Source organism: Balearica regulorum, chromosome 17 (genome assembly GCF_011004875.1).
Source record: "Balearica regulorum gibbericeps isolate bBalReg1 chromosome 17, bBalReg1.pri, whole genome shotgun sequence".
In the NCBI taxonomy this organism is placed as follows: Eukaryota; Metazoa; Chordata; class Aves; order Gruiformes; family Gruidae; genus Balearica; species Balearica regulorum.
In genome coordinates, this window is record NC_046200.1 from 15364574 (window position 1) to 15384200 (window position 19627).

General features: G+C 51.9%; 2 protein-coding genes across 4 annotated transcripts in view; both read left to right on the forward strand.

The window, feature by feature from the left end:
- Positions 1 to 477: 477 nt before the first annotated feature.
- On the forward strand, positions 478 to 6713 carry DRC10 (dynein regulatory complex subunit 10). 2 transcript variants are annotated; one of them, XM_010311637.2, is made up of 4 exons: positions 479 to 1733; positions 2975 to 3208; positions 4801 to 4872; positions 6044 to 6713. In XM_010311637.2, exons 1-4 carry the CDS (start codon positions 1041 to 1043, stop codon positions 6317 to 6319), a joined length of 1275 nt encoding a protein of 424 aa, XP_010309939.2. In that variant the 5' UTR covers positions 479 to 1040; the 3' UTR covers positions 6320 to 6713. The 2 variants fall into 2 exon arrangements, with proteins under 2 accessions (XP_075625796.1, XP_010309939.2); XM_075769681.1 differs by lacking the exon at positions 4801 to 4872 and having other exon boundaries at positions 478 to 1733.
- Positions 6714 to 9490: 2777 nt separating this feature from the next.
- The window catches only part of OSBP2 (oxysterol binding protein 2), a 120209-nt gene continuing 110072 nt past the window's right edge, over positions 9491 to 19627 (forward strand). For both annotated transcript variants that reach the window (XM_075769676.1, XM_075769677.1), the window contains exons 1-2: positions 9491 to 9853; positions 17287 to 17364. In XM_075769676.1, the coding sequence (XP_075625791.1) occupies positions 9576 to 9853; positions 17287 to 17364 (356 nt within the window). In that variant the 5' untranslated portion in view covers positions 9491 to 9575. The remainder of the gene's footprint in view (positions 9854 to 17286; positions 17365 to 19627) is intronic.

The following is a 19627-nucleotide window of genomic DNA, read 5'->3' on the forward strand; positions in this document are numbered from 1 at the left end:
GACGCCGCACGGGGCGCGGCAAGCGCTGATCGCCATAGGCTGTTGGGGGAGGCCCCGCCTCCCCGCTCGCGTTGCTTAGCAACTGGAGGATTCTGTCGGCGGTCGGGTGGGCCGGGGGCGGTGACGATCGGGATCGGGATCAGGACCGGGACCGGGACCGGGATCGGGACCGGGATCGGGATCGGGAGGGACCGTGTACGCTGCAGGGACCAGAGGCAGCCCGGGCGGACTCCCCCCCGGGAGCCGAGACCTGAGACACCCCTGAACCCCCGGGATCGCCCCTGGGCCGCTGCCCCCCCGGCCCCAGGCCTCTCCTCAGACCCCCCCCCCCCCCCCCCCCGATCCTCCTGCCCCGGGCCCCCCTGATCCTCCTGACCCTCACACGGGGGGTTCCCCCTCCCACCTCTGGTTCTCTCCCAACCGGGGCATCCCTGCGTTCCCCTGGCGCCTCACTGCCCCAGACCCTTCACTCCCCGTTAGCCTCCCCCAGCTGCCCCCGGCACTCGGATCCCCTCTCCCACCCGGTCCCCCTGGCAGTGGCAGGCCCGGAGGGACGGAGGTGCCCGTTTCACAGTGGGAGCCCTGCCCTCCATGGTGGCCCCAGGACCCACAAGCCCCTCTCCACACACCTCGAGGGACAGCAGAGCTGCCACCCGTGCTTCTCCACCCCAGCTGCTCCCTAGGAGTTTGGAGCTTTCTCCCCACCAGCCTTCAAAGCCAAGAGTCCATCACTCTCCGCCATCCCCAGGGTGTTTAACAGCCTCTCTGGGATACGGACCAGTTCTGACGCACCACACCGTGTCCTGACCCTGTGCCCAGACCCAGGGAGAATTCTGGTGTAATCTGAAACTCCCACGTTTTCCCAAATTACATCGTTTCTCTAATGCTGTCACCATACTTTCCTTTTAGAAACCCTGAGAAAGAAGACTATGTGACAGCAGTAGCAGAGGTGTTCTCTGACTGAGTCTCGCCCTGTGTAGGAGATGTCGTGTCCTTTCTAGACCTCAGAACGCTCAACTCACAAGTGTTTAACTGAAGCTATGGCGACAGGGGATCCAGCTGCGCTCCAGATACCATCTCAGGACATGAAGCAAAGAAACAAGCCCCTGGTAAAGGGCATGGCAACTCCAGAGAGAGTGACGATCACATCAGGTGCCAGGAAGATCTTAGATCCATGTCGGTTAAAACCTGATAGCATTGAGACGGAAAGAATCATAACTGTCTTGGATGACACGATTGCCAAGCTGGAGATGAGCAGCTTGATCCCACATATTATCGACTCTCTGGACAGGTTTGCTGATATGCTGGGACCTGAGATCACAAACAGCCTGATTGAGCACCAAAAACTTTCAAATGACATGGGGAACCTGCTCTCCAGCTCTGAAGAAGGGGACACCATGAGAGCTGAGGAACAGCAGGGCCGTTTCTGCTTGCTAGAGCAACGTCTGAAATGCTCTGTTAGAAATGTCCTGAGACTCTTGCTGGCCAACCCTTCACTTTGCCAGGCTCTGAAATACGAAGCCTGGGCGAGAGACTCACCAGCTGAAGAGTTTATCAAAGCCTTTGGGGAGTTCCGGAATTTCATACTCGAGAGACTCCTGACTAGTCCTGCAGAAGAGGAAGAAAAGATTCAGTTCATGGCAGACATCTCCCTCCAGATTAAGAAAAACACTGAAGCAATCACAGCTTTACAGGCAGAATTGGCAGCAGCAATCCGGACCCGAGAGGAGGAGGTATGATGCTGTGGGAATGTGTTTTCCAACAAAACATTATTGAAGCAAAACTTTGGTAAGTTGACAAACCATCCCTTTCTTGCAGTTCCTAAAGAGGAAGTTCCAGAAATGATTTCTGAACCAGATCCTAAATGTAAAGATACTATTTTCATCATAAAATAGAATGAAAAATGCTTATTGCATGCTTGATTTTTTTAAAACTTGAATTTGGCATGTTTTGAACCTGTTCTCACCAGCCAACTTGAATGACACAGGCCACTGAGTTTCAAAAGGAGGTGCAGGACAGGCACAAATTGCTGCAGTAATGTTTTGGCAGGGCTACAATGTCAGCTGCCAGCACGAGACTTTGTTCACTGCTGATGAAATGATGAAAAGTCATTCCAGGGACAGATCGCTCTGATTAAAATCCATTTTTAATACCTGCTCTGCCTTCACTCTTGCTTAAAAACCAACATTGCTGTGACTTCCAACTCTGTAATACTAGCTGCCTTAGAGCACTTGTGATTAATATACGATTATACGAATTCTTCATTTTTTCAGTGAAGGCAACTGAGGTACAGCTAAACAAATGGGCATTTCCCAGGCTCTTTCTCTGAGTTCATGGGCTGTGCCAGCATCCAAGCCCCTGAACTCCTGACAAGCAGCCCTTTGTTCTATACGTATGCTTTTCTTTCTCCTTCCTGCAAGAGGGGTTGGAGGGGAAGGTTTTGTCATGTGCTCGCTGCGCTGAATGGTGCTGACGGAGACAAGGGCCTGCTTTCCCCATTCCCTCCGCTCCTTGGAGAGCTGTGAATCGAGACACTTGAGATTTTTTATGTGCAATTTGGCAGCCTGACCAAGGGACCATGAATAAATCTGTTTCACCGGTCCCAGCTGAGGATTTCTCTCGCAGGCAGCAGACTGAGCTGCATGCCCCGGACAGTCACTCTGAGCCTAATCCAAAGCTTGAGGCAGCCACGGGACTTGCTCCAGTGGCTCTGATTTTGGCTCTTCCTCAGATGGCAGTGCCAGTGAGTCTCATATGGCTTGTTCGTTCTCTACCCTTACTCACAGACTCACAGAGGAGCAGCGGGGAAAGGTTTCCAAAGCACCTTGTGTAAATCCAGCTCTGCTCCCTCAGCCAGCAGTGGCAGGTTGCTACCAGGGTGTCCTCTTAGATCTCCTCCACCTTTGCAAGGGTGCCTTACTTCTGTCCACCTTAAGCTTCAGCAGTGTTTCTTTCTCGTATTTTCTGGGTGTAGATTCACAAGAAGGACGATGTAATCAAAGACCTCAGAAACAACATACAAGATCTGACCAAAGACTGCAAGGCTGGCATCCAGCAGATGAAGCAACAAGGAGAAAAAAAGCAAAAAGAGGAGCTGCAAGCCTCCCAGGCCAGGTGTGCCAGGCTACAGCAGGACGTTCAGCAGCTAGGAGCTCAACTCAATGCACTTGTACTGGAGCATCGAGCATCAGAGCTGGCTCTCAGAAAGGTAAACAGGAGGAGAGCTCTAGAACAGGAGATTTAAAACCTTTTGTAGTGCTGTCAGGTCTGGCTGCTGCAAGTAATTACTTGGTTCCTGCTAGTTCCTGGCAGGATGCACATGCTGTTTGTCAGAGTGTACCTGCTCTGTCCTCATGCTCTGCTGATTCCAGTGGAAAGCAACCCTGCAGCAACAGCAGGGAAGTAGCCTGCTCTCAGGTCTTCCTCCTGCCTGCTCAATTAGCTCCGAAAACACCTTTTTACAGCGCTGTGACACCGCACACGAGAGAGGTTGTGGTCTAGTCAGGGTGCAGAGCAGCAAGGCTACAGCAGAACAGGCAAGAAGGGATTTGGTGTGGGGTAAGCAGAATGAACGTAATACTTATTGGCTGTATATAAAGTCATCTTTTAGAGTTGATTGTAGTATTTGAAATGGAGCACAGGTGATCTTGGGAGCTAAGCAGTTCCTGCTCTGTCTGGCCCTTTGCTGAAGACACAAGCCAAGGAGTCAGGTTGAGTGGAGTGAGGGGGAAATGTGATTTATCACAGTGCTGAGCAGATACAGGAGGAGGAAACAGGAGCAGGGCATGCTGATGACACAGGGCACAAAGAACCTGTAACTGGAAAAAGAGCATTTTTCCCCTCATTTTGCTCCTATTTGGTATTTACTCCAAACAAGCACTGACCTCCCACAGGCAGGAGGTCTCTGGATGATGTAGAGCAAAGTGGCAGTGGGGCTAGGCACCGACAAAGCATGGAAGGCAAGTTAGAGCCGCAGTACAAAATCCCAAATCCACCCATTTACACCTCCTTTAACGGAGTGGTTTTATCAGGCAGTTTCTTCTGAGGCTGCCAGCCCCTGCAGTATTTCTTGAGTTGCTCAGCTCATGGTAATGTTCAGGCAGAGATTTACTGACCACAGAGGTCTCCTCTCCCCCTCCTTAGCACGTCCTCTAGCCCCAGGTGGCCCAAGATTGTCCTGGTGGTGTAAATAGCTGAAGTCTGACCTCATGATGGCCTGGGAGCCCTTGGGACATCCTGGGTCAGTGTCATACAGGAAATCGTGTGGCACTTGTGATGGGCTCTGGCTGATCCTTGATGATTCCACGGAGCACAGAAACAGCAGCTTGGGGTAAAGTGCCTGTACCTGGTTATACTGCAGTTAAACTGTTTTACAGCTAGAAATAGCTCTTTGTTTTAAAAGGCACCATCTTTTGAGTACTTTCTGTCCCGCTTTCATATTTAGTAGTTCTCTATTGCCTTAATTTTAGGGTGATTGCCCTAGCTGGTCGATGACTTGCCACATTCCATCAGACATGTTCATTTCCTACTGCAGAGTGCATCTTTCAGATGCGTTTCAATTCCCCAGCTCCATGCTGTAAACCACAAAAAGGTCCTTTTGGCCTCAGGGAATGTCCCATGAGAATCCTCAAACCAGGGCAAACAAAGTATCTGCCAGCTGAAGGAAGCTTGCCACAAGGAGGAGGTGTTATACTAAAATGTAATGATGCTGAGGTTAAAAGCTACGCTGTTTTCTGACTCAGGTTACTTTTTACCAGGCTTCAGGTGCCTGCAAGGAACCTATCTTGTTTTGTGTTTCAGAGGAAGTGCAGGGCAGAGATGGAAATTGGGAACTGGATCCAGAAATATGACACAGATATGGGAGAAAAACAGGTATCCACTTTAAAGTGCTTTGCTCCCCCATGAGGTGATACGTTCAGGTAGGTCCCTGTCAAAACGGACACGTGGCTCTTACACAGGAGGCCATGGAAGCGAGGGGCAGTTCTCCATCCAGACGTACAGGCTTTAGAAGGAAAGGTATCTTTGCCCTGCCTATGCGTTCAGGAGTTCTCTGCTGCTTTGACTTTAAAAAAAATTACATTCACTGCTAAGTCGCACAGTATTTGGGGGCAAATGGGTTACCATGTTCTGTCAGACATGCCCACCTGACGCTGGGGAACAGGGTTTTCAGTTTTGCTTCAATCCCATTGGCCCTATGTGGTGCCCAAATCATGCTCCTGTTTCTGCTGGCCCCCTTGAGGTGTCTCTCAAGCACTAAGAAACCAAACAGCATGCATGTCACTGCCTTAGCATCCAACCTCACCTCTGAGAAGACCCCCACTTGCTTTCCTGTTCCTGCCCTGCTTATGGAGACAACTAAAAACTGCTGGATTACTAACAAAGCAAAACGTAGGGAGGGGCCTAGAAGCTGGCTGCTAATTGTCACCATGTCACGGCAGGTTTGGGGCAGAACTTGCTAAGGCACACTGCTGGGTCCCCTAATCTTCCACCTCTGCGTGGCTTCCTCAAAGGCACACACTGCTGCTGAGCTTGGAAGTGCAGTAACACATTAAAACTACCTGTCCTAGGCATTTTCCAGGCTGACATCGTCTGACTCTTCTCACGCTGCCAGCAGTGTACAGCATATTAGCCCAGCTTCAATGCCACTCATCTAAATGGCTTCTTAGCAAAGCTGTTAGCTGAGGCTCAGCCTTACCCAAACTGCACTGACACGTCTTTTCACACAGAGCATCTGCAGAGGGGCTCTGACCTGCGTGTCACCTGCGTGTCAGAGTGTCCAGCTGAGGTGGATGCTGTTTGCAACACGGGGAGAATGATGAGTTTATTTTTCAGAGAAGCATGAGGATACCAGGACCTGGCATCTCATGGAATTCCCTGGGCACTGGGCACAGGCTTCCTTTTTCAGTCTCTCTGGAAAGGCTCAAGTCAGCTCCCAGTCGTCGTTAGGCCTGGATTTGGGATGGGTTTAAGAACCCTCACCTAAGGATGTGTGGGGAGGGGCTTCTGAGTGCCCTCAGAATTGCTGTGTCTGCTGTCTCGCTAGGCTGAGTATGAGGAGGTTCAGGCTGCCTATGCCCAGGAGAAGGCCCAGCTGTCCCTGCTGACAGAGAAGCACGCTGTGCTTCTCCAGGAGTATTCCCAGATTGAGGAGGAGCGCAGGATACGTCGGGAGAAGGAGGAGCAGGCTTTGAAGGAGTCGGCCACCATGAACCTTGCTGCTATCCGCATCCAGGCCCTCTGGAGAGGCTACTTGGTTCGGTCCCTCTTCAAGTCAAAAAGGAAGAAGAAGAAGGTCAAGGGCAAGAAGGCCAAGAAATAAAGCACAAAATCCATTCTCTCACTTCCTGGCAAAGCTGCTGACTCTGCTGGGACTGAGCTCTTCCAGATAAAAGCATTAGATTTGAAAGAGCATTTGCATTAAGGTCTCCAGGGCTGGGGCCGCCTCTCATAGTTGGTGTATATTGCAGCAGTGGCATGAAGACATGTCTCACCGTTTTAGGCTTTGCTATCCCAGCAAGGAGGAGGATGTCTCCTGACGAAGGGACTGGGCCAGGAGTGCAGGTTCCTGGCTCCTCTCCTTGGCTTTAGTTTCCTTGCCTGTACCTTGCCTGTGTGTCAGGGTCCGACTCTGTTCTTACCGAAGGTGGCAATAAAATCATTCCTGGCAGCAGGATGAGGCCCTTCACTTGACAGGGTTTCTGCCTGTGTGGATTTGAGAGACCATGTACGTCCCTTTCTAGAGGAGGAAGCTGCGGGACCGTTGCTTGTAAGTGAGAGAAGTGACCTGAGTCCTGACTGGGCATCACCCCGGGCAGTTTGCAATTTTCGGCAGGGGCCATCCGACAGGGGTGGGGGTGGGATGTGGCACAGCCTGGCTTGTGCCCTGCTCCCAATGCTGCAAGGTGCTCCCCAAGCCCAGCAGCAGACCGTGCCCTGCTTAGTGCAGATTCCTCTTTTGACAGCACCCTCTCCTCTGGATTCTCCAGTGTCTGATGTGCCAAGAGCATGCTGCAATCTTTCCCTTTCATGGGGGCATGAATCGAGTGGTTTTATTTCCTCCCTTGGCCTCCCATTTTCAGTAGCTATGTGGCAACTTCATACCACAGAGCTCTTTATTCCTCTGCCTGCTAGGGCTGAAACTGGGCATGGATAGAGTCATACAGAGTGTCTTATTTGTTTAATTTTCTTGGGAAACTTGACTCTTATGCGCTACTGGAAAGGCCTGGGCACCTCCTCCCACATACTCTTTGCACTTAACAAGGCTGGGAGCAAATGGTGTTTTGGATCCAGACTCCCAGTGACATTTCGTCACTCCCAACTTCCGTAGCCCTTCCTTGCAGCCTCTCTTCCCAGGAGAGGGCAGTGACGCTGGCTGCAAAGCCCAAACAGCCACCAGGCCCCAGTCCTGATCTGCCCGTCTGCCCCCATGCAAAAATGGGTACCTACAGCAAAAGGGATGAGATGGTTTTTAACATGGAATGCAAACTAAGTCAGAGAGGGGGCTGTTTTGCTAAAGACAGTGACTGGAGATGTTCAAGGGCTGAGCTTACCGTGAGGGGGGAACCCACAGCAGCACCCCAAGTACCAAACACAAGGACCTGACAGATTTGTCCTTGACTCTGTATTTGGTTAAAAGTCACAGGGTCAGCGTGATGCATCTGTAGTACACTCAGTACAAACTGCAGGACTTTTGCCATCCTGTGTCCAATCCAGCGCAGGGCCCGATCCCAAGCATATGCTGGAATCACTCAGGAATCACGAGGATGTGCGATGCAGAATCAGCTGAGGCCCCTCTCTGCTCTGACATGGCCGGAGGTGTCTTACCTTGTTTGCAGCCACAAGAGATGCCAGGATGTGTGGAGACTTTGAGATGCTGGTACTCATGCAGGTAGTCTGGGGTGTATTTACATCAAGAGGGATGTTTCATCTCTCGCGAGGCTTCAGTTCACAAATACCGACAGCCCTCGAGATCCTGGCAACAGAAGGTCTGGACACACTTTTAGATTAGAGGATGTTGGGGTGTTGCAAGGCCTGTTGGACACTAATTTTGATGCCTCCCTGTCTCAGGCTTTCTAAAACCGCCAGATGTTGCCCCCAGATGTCAAAGCCTATCTGGAGAGGCATTCAGCTGGGTGACAGACTTGAGATCCTTCTGATGGGAACGTGCCAGCCTTTGGAGTCCAAAGTACTCTCAGACTGTTTCCAGACGTAGGAGTTGCCCTTATGAGCTGCCTCAGCGTCTGCTAGTGCCAGAGGTGCCGGTGCTTGCGGCTGAGGGACTTTCAGGGGCGTCTCTTTAGAATGGGAGGAACCAATCAACTAGCTTCAGGGGGGCAGAAGCAGCTCTGTTCAGAGCAGGGGATGGAGTTTGCGTACTTCTTTCTTCACCTGAGAAGCTGCCTAGCCCAGATCATGGTTCACTGGAGATGTTTGCAGGGCTGGTGTCAGGGCCTGGGGGAGCCCCTTCACCCACATCTCAGCCCATCGCTGCTCATCGCGTGGCCAGGCCCAGCCTGACACCTCCCTGCTCAGCCTCAAACCAGCCACTCAGTGTTGATGGCGCTTGTTCACAAGACCTTTACTTGCTGCTTTTCTGCTGGCCTGCTGGAACCTCTAAGTGCTGTGAGGTTCCCCATGGGCCTTGTACCACCCCGCCTGTTCCCCCTTCCAGCACAGCAGCACGCAGCAGCCCAGCCTCCCTGCCCTGCGGTGGGTCCGTGGCCCAGCTGTCACGCCAGGACAGAGATGGCTGGTCCCAGGTCACGTTCATGGTCTGCGCCGCAGCCCACGAGGCCCCTCTGAGACCCCAGCAATGCTGGCAGGAGCTCCCGGTTCCAGGGCAGCCATGAGCGAGCAGGCGGAGGTGCACGGGCAGGTGATGGGCGAGCGGTAACGCGATCAGGGGGATCAGCGCAGATTAGAGGGATCAGAGAAAGGCGATCCCCCGGGACTGGGAGGGTGGGGGGACGGACGCAGGGATGCCTGGCAGGGCAGCATCTGCCACAGGTCCCTGTGGTGCTTTGCTGGGCTCACCGTGGAGAGGGATCCCCCTCAGACAGGACCCAGCTCATAAAAAAAAGGTCAGTGGGCTGGTGAGAGGGGCGTTGGAGCAACGGCACAACCCTGCCAGGCTGTGGGGCTCCTCAGGCCGTGGCTCTGGGGTCCTGCCTGCGGCTGGGCCGCATAAAACCCCCTCGCTCTCTGGAGCCTTGCTCCACCGAGGCGCCGACCGCTTGATCACCCTTGCAGCCTGGCTGTAAAGGCGAGGTCGGTGCAGCGAAGCCATGATACCCCCCGGTATCACGATAACACTACCCCCCCTCCCCCGCCCCGGTATCAGCGGGGCCGCGAAATGGCGGCGGGGGTCAAAATGGCGGGGGAGGGGAGGGGGCGCGGGAGGCTGTTCCCGCCCCGCCGCCAGGGGGCGCCCGCGCCGCGCCGCCGCCTCACGTGCCCCTATCTCCCCCCCCCCGCGTCACGTGGGCGCGGCGCCGCCCCCGGCCGGTGCCCGGCGGAGCGGAGCGGGGCGGCGGGAGCGGAGCCGTCGGGCCGGGCCGCGCCGCGCCGCGGGGTCTATGGGGAAGGCGGCCGCGCTGTGCGGCGGCGGTAACAGCAGCACCAGCACCCGCGGGCTGGTCTCTCTCCTCAGCGCCGTCCCCTGTTTGGCCTGCCAGGAGCTGCCGGCCATGAGCGCGGAGCCGGGGGGCCGGGGCGGCGGGGGACCGGCGGGGGGGCCGCCCGCCGCCCCGGGCTCCGACACCTACAAGGGCTGGCTCTTCAAGTGGACCAACTACCTGAAGGGCTACCAGCGCCGCTGGTTCGTGCTCAGCAACGGGCTCCTCAGCTACTACAGGTACCGGAGACCGGAGGGGGCGGGGGGAACGGGCCGGTACCGGTGGCCGCTCGGCCCGGCCCTGCCTGCGGGGCGCGGTGTCCTGCGGCTGCCCGGTGCCGGCTGCCCGGGTGCCGCCAGCGGGGTCGGCCCCCCCCCCCCACCCCGGGCAGGCCCGGCAGGTGCCCCCGGTGGCGGGGGACGAGCCGTGGCCACCCGGCGGGGAGCGCTCCGCGGGCAGGACGGAAATCTCGTCGTTTTACTGACTTCGGGTGGGTTTGTGTTTGTTAACATTTTCCTTCTTTAGAGCAAAACTCGGGGTTTGATCTGCCGGTGCCGGTTCGGCGGGGCTGGGTGCGGGGCTCAGCCGCCCCCTTCATCCCCGTCCCTCCGCCTCCTCCCGCAGCAGCTGCAGCGGCTCCACTGCCCTTAGAGCCAAAATCATAAGCTTTCTGACCAAAAAAAACCCCCACTCCGACCCTTTCTCGCCTCAAATTGATTTGCTTTTATAACCTGTGCCTGCTGCTTTTTTCCCTTACCGGGCAGGAAACCCGAGACTGAAAATATTTCCGATCGCCGTGCGTGGAATTGCGAGCGCTGCGGCGGCCGCGTCCGAGGCGAAAGGATGACCCGGGATGCTGCGCTCGGGCAGGAGCTGCCTTGTTGGAGGAAGGAAGGAAGTTATAGCCCTGAGCGGTGACTCAAAAGCCTTGCCTGGCTCGCTTCGTCGTCCGCCACGAGGGTTTTGGTACAGGCGGGACGTAGGTTCGGTGAGGAGGATGTTGGACGTGATGTTGTCTTAGTAGGTTTTTTGGTGTTTCTCGTGTCAGTTGAGCGGTAAAAATATAAACGTATGGGCGTTGTAGGATTTTGGTGGTTTTATCCTTTAGGATAACGTTTGTTCTTGTTACTTGGAAGACAAGTGAGCTGCCTCCTTCAGTATTGTGGAGTATGCGTTGGCTCTATTTCAGAATGTGAAAACAATCCTGGATGGTAAAGATGGTTAGAGCTTTAGAGAAGCATACATCCTTAACGTACCAAACCCCATGAGCGAGGACTTCTCTGCAAAAGCTGTTTTTCCTCCTGACACAAACTTCATCCCAAACTCAAGTCAAACAAAAATGCTCTGTAACAAGCACCCCCACAAGTAAATTAGCTGAATTACTGAGAGGTAATTTACTTGTAATCCTTTCTGGTATGCTCATGCTCTTGAACTGTAGTCCAGATCTGGACTAGCAGAGCTCTACGGCTTGAAAAGGTTGTTGAAGTTTAATGCTCCACTTGTAACCACGTCAGAATATTTTTTTTTTTTTCCTGTATTGGTGCCAAGTCTGTCATGAGCAAACAAGTGATTTTCTTCAACAATTCTTTTAGGTTGGAACAACTGGGTTTATTTTAAGACAGTTTGATCTGTTTTAGGCTGAAGCAACAAACAAAAAACACCCAAGGAAATTATTCTGAGCAGCATGCGAAGGAGTTGAAACTGCGTTGCTTCGTGGAGCTTTCATCCAGCACAGACCCGCCGCAGCTCCTCGGGAAAAGGAATGGGGAAGATTTCTGTGCCTTCTTTTCATCGAAGGGCTCGATGAGAACTGAGTTAATTTGGTTGAGTCAGGAGTACAAAAATACAGTACAGAACACGTGATGAAGTTTTTTTCTTAAATGGAAAAAAGCCTCCATGATACTCTTCAAAACCAATGCTTTTAAATAGTGGTCGTGCCAGCTCACGGAGTGTCAGCTCGAACTGCTAATTGCAGAGTGGCCCTCAGACAATCTGGGCTAAACTCACGTTTTTATTTTAATATGACTTCTAGGTAACTGGCAGGAGCAGGAGGCTGCGCGTTTTCATACGTGAGCAGGCTGCTGGGCAACGTGTGGCCTGCTGCTGCTTTGACTTTTTTTTTTTTTTTTTTTTGGTAGGGAATTTAGGAAATAACTTCTAGAAAGGTCTGTTGCTATTGTGAGTCATGTCTCTCACTTTCTGCTGGGTCTTTGTGCCCATCCCAGGATTTTCTTTCTCTGCTGCAGCTGCTGAAGGCTTTGCAGGGCTCAGTCATGCCCTGGGTGCTGGGTCGCTGCGTGCTCCTCGTCTCCCTGCCTTTTGACGCCTTTGTAAGGTGGGTTTGGAAGGTGGTGCACAACCTGGATGATTTGGCTGTTGGCGATTCGGGACTAGCTTGATAGAAACTTCATTTTGCTTGCGCGCTAAAAGTCATCTTAATTGGAGAAACTGCCCCGTGATGCCCAAGCGGCCTCCTTGTGTGTGTTGATTTAGCTCTGGATTGATGTTTTTTGTTTCATTTGAATTTCTTGCTGCTCACTGTTTAGCTTACTTTAAAAACCAGCCTGTCACTTTGCCGGGTGCTGATTCTTGGTAGGTTTTTTTTTGTTTGTTTTTTGTTGTTTGTTTGTAGAGTTGAGCTCTTAAAATCTCATGCAGCCTCTTGGGAGCTCCCATGGTGATAGGGTGTGGGTGGGCGCAGCACCCTACGGCAGGAGCTGTGCTGGGGGGGGTCTTCTCCCGCAGCCAGGTGCAACGCTGGTGTTCCACCCCATTGCCTTCACAAGGACAGTTTGCTGAATTAAAGATTCTGGTGAGACTGTTCTTTCGAAATGGGGTATTTAAAGCCGCTTGCATCTTTGCGTAATCTATGAAGACATCAGGTGTTGCTGCCAGCGAAGCTTCCTGCAGGATGTGCGCTTTTGCTTCACGTTCCCTACTCTGAACCTGTGGAAAATGGTAACAGCTGAGTAATTCTTGAAGATTTCCTCAGCGGTACCATCCTCTGGAGTTAGGTGTGTGGAGTTAGGAACTTCCAGGAGTCACACAGCAAGATAGTTGGGCCATTTTAATTGCCCTCGATTGTCCCTCTTAGGTTGTGGTTGTTTTTTTTTTTTTTTTTTTTTTTTTTTTTTTTCCCCGACTTATGTTTTCTGGCTGATTTGGAAATCTGGAGCATGAAGGTGAGGTCTGTGCCGGAAGGCAGTTTAAGCATGGCACAACTAGTCTACTTGACTTGCTAATGATCACAACTCTCTTTCTAAACTGCTCTGGCATGCTGCCGCTTATAGATTTATCATTATCTATAATTAGCATGTCTGTACAGGGGAATCTAATCACCTTGAACAGATAAGTGTTTTCAAGGAGATTAGAGAGGATCTTTAGGTAAGTATTAATTCATCAAAGATTGGCATTGGCTCTTGTGATCGATGCTCCAGATGAGTGTTGTCTTCTGCAGGCAGCTTTCCCGTATCCCAAAGAGCTCGACTTTCATGTTGTCTCCTCTGTGGGTTTGGTCCGTAGCCTGTGGTCGGTGGGTTAGGTGTCTGAAGAGCCTTCAGCAGAGCTTTCTGTGCTCGCGGCACCAAACAGAGGAGGAAAAACCACTTCATGCTGTGTGCGACTTGGTCGTTGTTGTGAAGTGAAAGGCTCCTCGCCAGCGAGCAGCCTTAGCTCCCCGTGCTGGGCCTGCTCTCGGAGGAGCCGTGGGTGCCCGGGGTGGTTTAGCTGCCGTTATCCTGCAGAGGTGGGGGCCGTGGGCAGCTGGTTCCCTGGAAAAGCTGTTTCCCAGAGAGCAGCATTCTTCGCTAGCATTGTTTATCCAGCACTTAACTCTTGCTTAGCATTGTAAGGTCTTGAATACAACCCAGAGGGGTGTTTTTTTTTTTTCCCCTGCTTCTTCCGACTTCAGCTGAAACCCAAGGCGGTGAGTTCAGGCAGGAGCTTCAAAACCGCTGCTGACGCTAGAGTCGAATTGAGGCATCGAGGACTTCCAGAAGAGACCTCTGGGAGCTCTGGTCCAATGCCCGCTCAGAGTCCGGCCACCCAGTGAGGTTGCTCAGGACTTGGAGCTGCTGAGGTTTGAATGTCTCCGAGGTATGAGACTGCAGAGCCTCCCCGGCCCCTCTTCCTGTGCCGCACCACCCGCGGGGGAAAAATCTTCCCTTACATTTAGCTTGTACATGATACAATGAGGAGAGAGAGAGATACTCTCCCAGAATGGATTTTTTTTTTTTTTTTTTTAATAACAGCTTGTCCCTCCGCACACATAAAGTAGCTGAATGCCCTTGACTGTTTGTCCTCCTTGGGGTGTTGGAGCATGCGGGTTTCAAGGACAGCCCCATAGCTGCATGGTGACTTTGAGCTACTTGTTTTTAAACAGTGTTTTAATAATTCATCTTCCTAGTCATCTTGTTTTCACACGAAACTCGCTTTATCCATATGGTGCTTTGCTGTTGATCATTGTTCATCGTTTGCCTGTTTTTGAGGAAGCTCCTCTTCCGTGCCGTGTAACTGGGGACACGGTGCGTGCGTGGCTCAGAGCAGCACTCGAGTGCCGCCGTGGTGCGAGACGAGCGATGATGCTCGTTTGCTCCTCTCCCAGTTTAGTGCTGCGCTGGGGATGTGGGGCTGACTTGACTCCAAACAGCGACAGTGCAGGAGAGCACAAGTCTGAGACCTTAGTCCTTACGGGTGTTTTCATCAGTGCCTGATTGTTAGCACTGTGTCGGGATTTTTATACTGTTCCTTGGGTTGCAGTATTGTACCTGGTTCTGTTTCCTGGTTACAAACCACCAACGAGCTATGGACTATTAAGATACTTTATTTCCACCCCTATAATTGTAAATCGTGTGTACTGGCCCAAATGTGTCATTTGATGAAATTGGAGCAGGAGTAACTAGTTTGTCTTGTGCAGAACTAGGTTTTGAGGGGCGATGCATTCCGGCTTTGTGCGGTACGGCTGCAGCCCGTGTTGCTGTCTCGAGGCTGATTGCACGGTGAACTCTTGGGTAGCCTCGCTCACACTGCAGTTGTAGCTCCTGGAACTGTTTGCAGGTATGGAGCTCAGCTGCTCGGATGCTTACGGGAGAGTAAGATGCCTGTTACTCATTTCTGGTCTCAATTGTTGGGCTTTTGTTGCCGGATAACACGTAGGTGTAGTCAGGCCTTTGCTGTAGCCGTCCTTCGTTGTCCTCTGCAAGGGCAGGGGAAGGTCGCTGTTCCGGTCCTGCGTTTCTCCCACACGCTGCTGGTTGCTGCTGCTCAGCTCTGCCTTTTGCAGCTTGTGTGAGCTGGCTGCTGCTTCGTGACGGCGCTGGCTTTGCTCGCCTCTGAGAAACGGTTGAGGTTGATCCGCTGTTGGTGCGTGCTGCTGGGCACGCTCGAGGAGCGATACGGCTGTCTCTTCTGGTCCAGGTGTGCGGAGGTGACCGGCATCACCTGCCTTTTGGCTGTAGCGCCTGTACCTCTTGTTTTCCAGGGTAATATGTATTCATTTCTGACTTCTTTTGCTCCAATTACAGGTTTAAATTTGTGCTGCGTGGTCTGTCATCCTCTGTACCCACAATGAGTCAGTGGTGAAGGAGTTGATCTTCCCTGTCAGAAGTCATGTGAGAAACCTGCTGTGTTTTTCTGTGCCGTATCCCTTTTAACCTACCTGATTTCCTCCCCAAGAGGAGCTTTCAGTCAGTGCACCGTGCAGTATTTACGCTTGCTGCTGAATGACTTGGACTTTCATTATCTGGAGGTTCATTTTTATGTTGCAGCAAGTCAGACTGTGGAGCTTCTTTTCTGTTTTTTGTGCTTACATAGAAATTGCATTGTGGCTAGATAACTTATTTGGGTAGTTTTAGGTAACTTAAGTGTGCAGTGATATCGGAGCCCTTTGCTTCTTGTAGGTCTCTTCAGATCTGATGCCGATGGCCAACATCAGGTCGTCACCCTGAAATGTGAGTTGGCCCAGCCTGCTATCTGGAGGGCGAGCAGCTCGCCGTGCCGTAACACCCTCAACGGGATAGTGCTTCAAAACCCCAGCTAGCTGAGGGTGTTAAATTTCCCTTCAGGTCTTCATTATGCCGTTCAATTATTTTAATCGTTCCTATGGCACTTTGACAGGGATCTTTGTACATTTTATATCAGCCTTTGTTTGGTTTCAATCAAAAAGCTTGTTTAATAATTAATTACTTAATATTTCTTCGTCTGACAACTGCAGGCTGGGCAGGCGGAGTTAAAGCTGGAGGATAACGAAGCTGGATGTGCTTCTTGCTGTTGGGTCAGCGAGTGCTGACTCACACCGGCATGTGTGCGAGGAGCCTTCAGGCTGGGTACCAATCAACTCCAGAATTAACGATGCAAATGGAAAGCCTGGTACTGGGGGCCAGTGGCATGATTCGATTGGCAGTGGCAGCCCTGGGATAAAAGCAGAAAACTCTGTTCCTTGGTCCTGAGTCTCCTCCTTGGTCCCGTTCCAGGCGCTGACAGGATTCCCTTCACCTTTGCAAGCCGGTGGCAGTACTGGGTTGAAACGTGGCTTGTTGCTCTCAGTCATCCCGGCCTCCCGCTGTCACCGGGTGATGTTGCTCATAACTGCGTGACATTGCTGAACTGCTGGGTTTGTTGCTGCTGGCAAGTGATGTCGTGCAGTTCACAGGGCTTAATGTGGGCAGCAGTGAAATTTTTGCAGCATAAGCGGTATTGACTGGCTCGCGCATGTGTTAGAAACGAGTTGTGTTTTCCCTGCATCCAGCAGCCCGCCCTTTCACACTAATTTGGGCCGAACTGTATTTCTATCAACCTCCCTGTTTGTGTTTTGGTTTGTTTTTTTAAAAATCTTTCATCTAACCCTTCAAGGATATTTCTGCTTTGAAATCACGACCGGATAGATGCATGTCCCTACAGTGACTCAAGGGGGAGGTCCTTCATTCCCTAAAAATAGTCTTAATTCTCCAAATCTTTCTAGATGAAGAGCACTGTCTGGGCACACGCAGCAGTTTAAAGCAGCTTCTGCAATGGATGTGAAGATAAATATGGTGAAGTGGGAGTCTGTGCCTTTCTCTTTTCCTTCTTTAACACAACGCAGTGATCCTTCATCTGTTGTTAATAGCTAGAGCAGGTTTCTACTAAGCACTTTATAAGAAACAGAGCAGGAAAATGCTGTCCTTTGCACCTACTGCTTGCACATTACTGCTATATGCCTAAGATTTTCTTACTTTTGGCTCGTTGATTGGTACGGATACTAAACACCGCAGCTGCATGGTCTTTTAAAGAACAGCAAACTGCTGCTTTCTATGGTGTAGTTGTCAGATGGGGTCACAGGGCCTTGCAGAAGTAACCCTGGATGGGCAGCAAAGCTCCTTTGGGAAGACACTTGATGCCCCGCTGCCGGGACGTGCGTTCATGTTACTTGCTTCGTTTCTTCAGGGATGCTCCCTGCGGCGTTCGGTGACGAAGGGCTGTAAGCTCAGCCGTGTTTTCAGAAGTGCGATGTTGGGCATTTCCCAGCTGACTTGGTGCTTTGTGCCTGTCACTCTTCCGAACACGGAATTAAAGTGTTTGTCAGAGCAGAAAATATCCATGGCAACTAATTCGGCAGTTCTGTGAATCTTCATGATTTTTGAAGTTTCTTTTTTTCTGTGAAATGCACAGGGGTGGTTCCACCAACTTTTTTTTTCAGGTCTTCTGCAAATGTCAGGAGTGATGGCTCGTCTTGGAAACGGGTGAAAAACACACCGGTCCCGGTCCCGAAGACGGGGTGAGTTTGGGTGTATTTGGCTCCAGAACGGACATGGGTGGCTGAGATGCGGTCACGTTAATAGGACAGAGATATGCCCCGTATCTCCAGACGGGCTGTGCGTGAGCGGGGATGACATGATTAAATAAGCACCTTTTTGTCTTAAAAATGTGGACATGATGTGAGCGGGTGATGGTGTCACCTGTGCCTGCAGCTTGGTAAGAGTTCATAAAGTTAAGTTTCAGCTTTTAGTTCGAAGTCCTTTTTGGAGGCATCTAGGTGCAAGTGCACTTCTGAAGTGCACTGAAGGCTGTGCACTTCAGAAACCTCATCCTTTAGGCTGAAAAGACCAAGACCTTCAAGCTTTGCTGTTTCCACGTGTGTGCGTTACTGTGACTGATGCTGGATGCTGTTTATTCGCCGTTTATTGTTACCGCTGGGGTGTTCCCCAGCAGAGCTTGTGGAGCAAAAACTACGACAGGTTTATAGTGCGTGGTCAGGTGAAACTAATACGTGGCTTTATTTTATCCAGGCAGTTTTTCCTTTCCTTGTCAGTTGAGTCTCTCCATGGTCTGTGTTGGTGAGAGATGGCTGCAGGCTCCCCAGCTTCGAATCGCTCCTGGGATGTAATTTTAATAAGCAAGAGGGAGGCGAGTGCTCAAACCTAAAGTCATTTTGCAGCAGTAAAGGAGGTGGCAATTGTCTTAATCCTGTATAATTCATATTGAGCATGCGTGGCATGTTGTCGGCTCACGCTGCTGAATCGTCTGGTGCTTTCATTGCCTCCGACAACATGTAGGATCCAAAGGAAGCTGGGGTTGTATTGATGCTCCTGGTAGCCATATCCCATCAAGGATTGATTAGGAGCACTGTGTGGCTTGATATTTGTTAGTGTGTACTGTTTGAACATGTAATTTGATTTTATTTTTTTGTAGACATGAGAAGATTACACCACGTTAGTCCCAGTGTTTGCTTTATAACATCTTTATTAATAGGTGAGTGCACTTGCAGCCAGTGTGCGGCCGATACCAAATGGAGCAGAGATGCTGTTACATCAGAGGGCAGATCTGAGTTTCCAAGGGTCCGCGGCAGGCTGGAGAAGCGGGGTGACGGGAACCTCGTGATGTTCAGCAGAACACAAGTCCTGCCCTGGGGTAGCTGGCTAGAAGGCGGCTTTACAGAAGAGCCCCTGGGGGGGGTCTGGGTGGCCAACAAGGCGACCAGGAGTGATCAGAGGTCAGCTGTCTCTTTGGCTGCGTTGGCAGAAGTGCAGCCAGCATGTCGAGGGCAGGGACCATCCCCTCTGCTCAGCACTGGGGAGGCCCCTCTGGGCTCTGGGCCTGGTTTGGGGCTCCCTAGGACGAAGCTGGAGAGATGTGGGTGTGCTCAGGAGGCGAGACCTTATTGCTGCCCACAGCTCTGCGATGGGAGGGTGCGGAGGGGATGGAGCCTGGCTCTGCTCCCCATGGGGTGAAGCCATGGGCTGGTACCAGAGCATGGGAAATCCTATGGGGATGTAAGGAAACGTGTTTTAATTGGGAGTGGGGGCCGAATACTGGAATTGGGGTCTGGAGAGATGGAGGAAACTCGACTGTATTCAAGCTGTGGCTGGACAAGGTCCTGAGCAACCTGACCTGGCTGCTCCTGCTCAGGGCAGGAGATTGGACCGGAGGCCTGAGGTGCCTGCCAGACTCGGTGGATGTACCATTCTGTCATTATTTGGTTTCTAACGCTTAAGAGTTGGTAAGTTTGCTTTCAGCTCTCCAGATGCTGATGGAGGATGAAGAAAAACCGTGTCACATCTATGGCTCGCCCTGGCAGTGCCGGGGGAGCACCGGTGATTCCTCTGTCCAGGTGCTTCAGGCTGTTTTGTGGTCTCCCCCACTCCCATGGCACCCCGCATCACTCCTGCTGCAGGGGGTGCACAGCGTGAAATCCTCGTTTATTCTCTGATGTTCCCCGGTGTACAGATAACCGGTGGTTTACTGCATCCTCCTGGTCCTCACGTTGTACCTACTCCACTCGCCCCATGGGCGACGGTCATGCCAGGGCCCAGGGAGGTGGAGAAGGACGGGGTGCAGGATGTGTCCCTTCCCTCTGGGGCTCTTCTCTGCCTCGCAGTCAGAAATGAGCAGGAGCCACTTACAAATCTGAAAAGCCGGTGAGAAATCGGGACGCTGGTGCATTCAGCACAGCTTGATCAGTGCCATCTCACCCTGTGCTCAGTGCTGGTTCTAAAGTTGATTTTTTTAATAGTACTGCGAGTTTGGCTTTGTAAAAGCTA

What these genes read in the sequence shown, in the direction of transcription:
- DRC10 (XM_010311637.2), top strand. Translation starts at nt 1,041, where the DNA reads ATGGCGACAGGGGATCCAGCTGCGCTCCAGATACCATCTCAGGACATG. An exon ending in TCCGGACCCGAGAGGAGGAG is followed by an intron (nt 1,734 to 2,974) that starts GTATGATGCTGT and finishes TTCTGGGTGTAG; the next exon opens with ATTCACAAGAAGGACGATGT. An exon ending in CAGAGCTGGCTCTCAGAAAG is followed by an intron (nt 3,209 to 4,800) that starts GTAAACAGGAGG and finishes TTTGTGTTTCAG; the next exon opens with AGGAAGTGCAGGGCAGAGAT.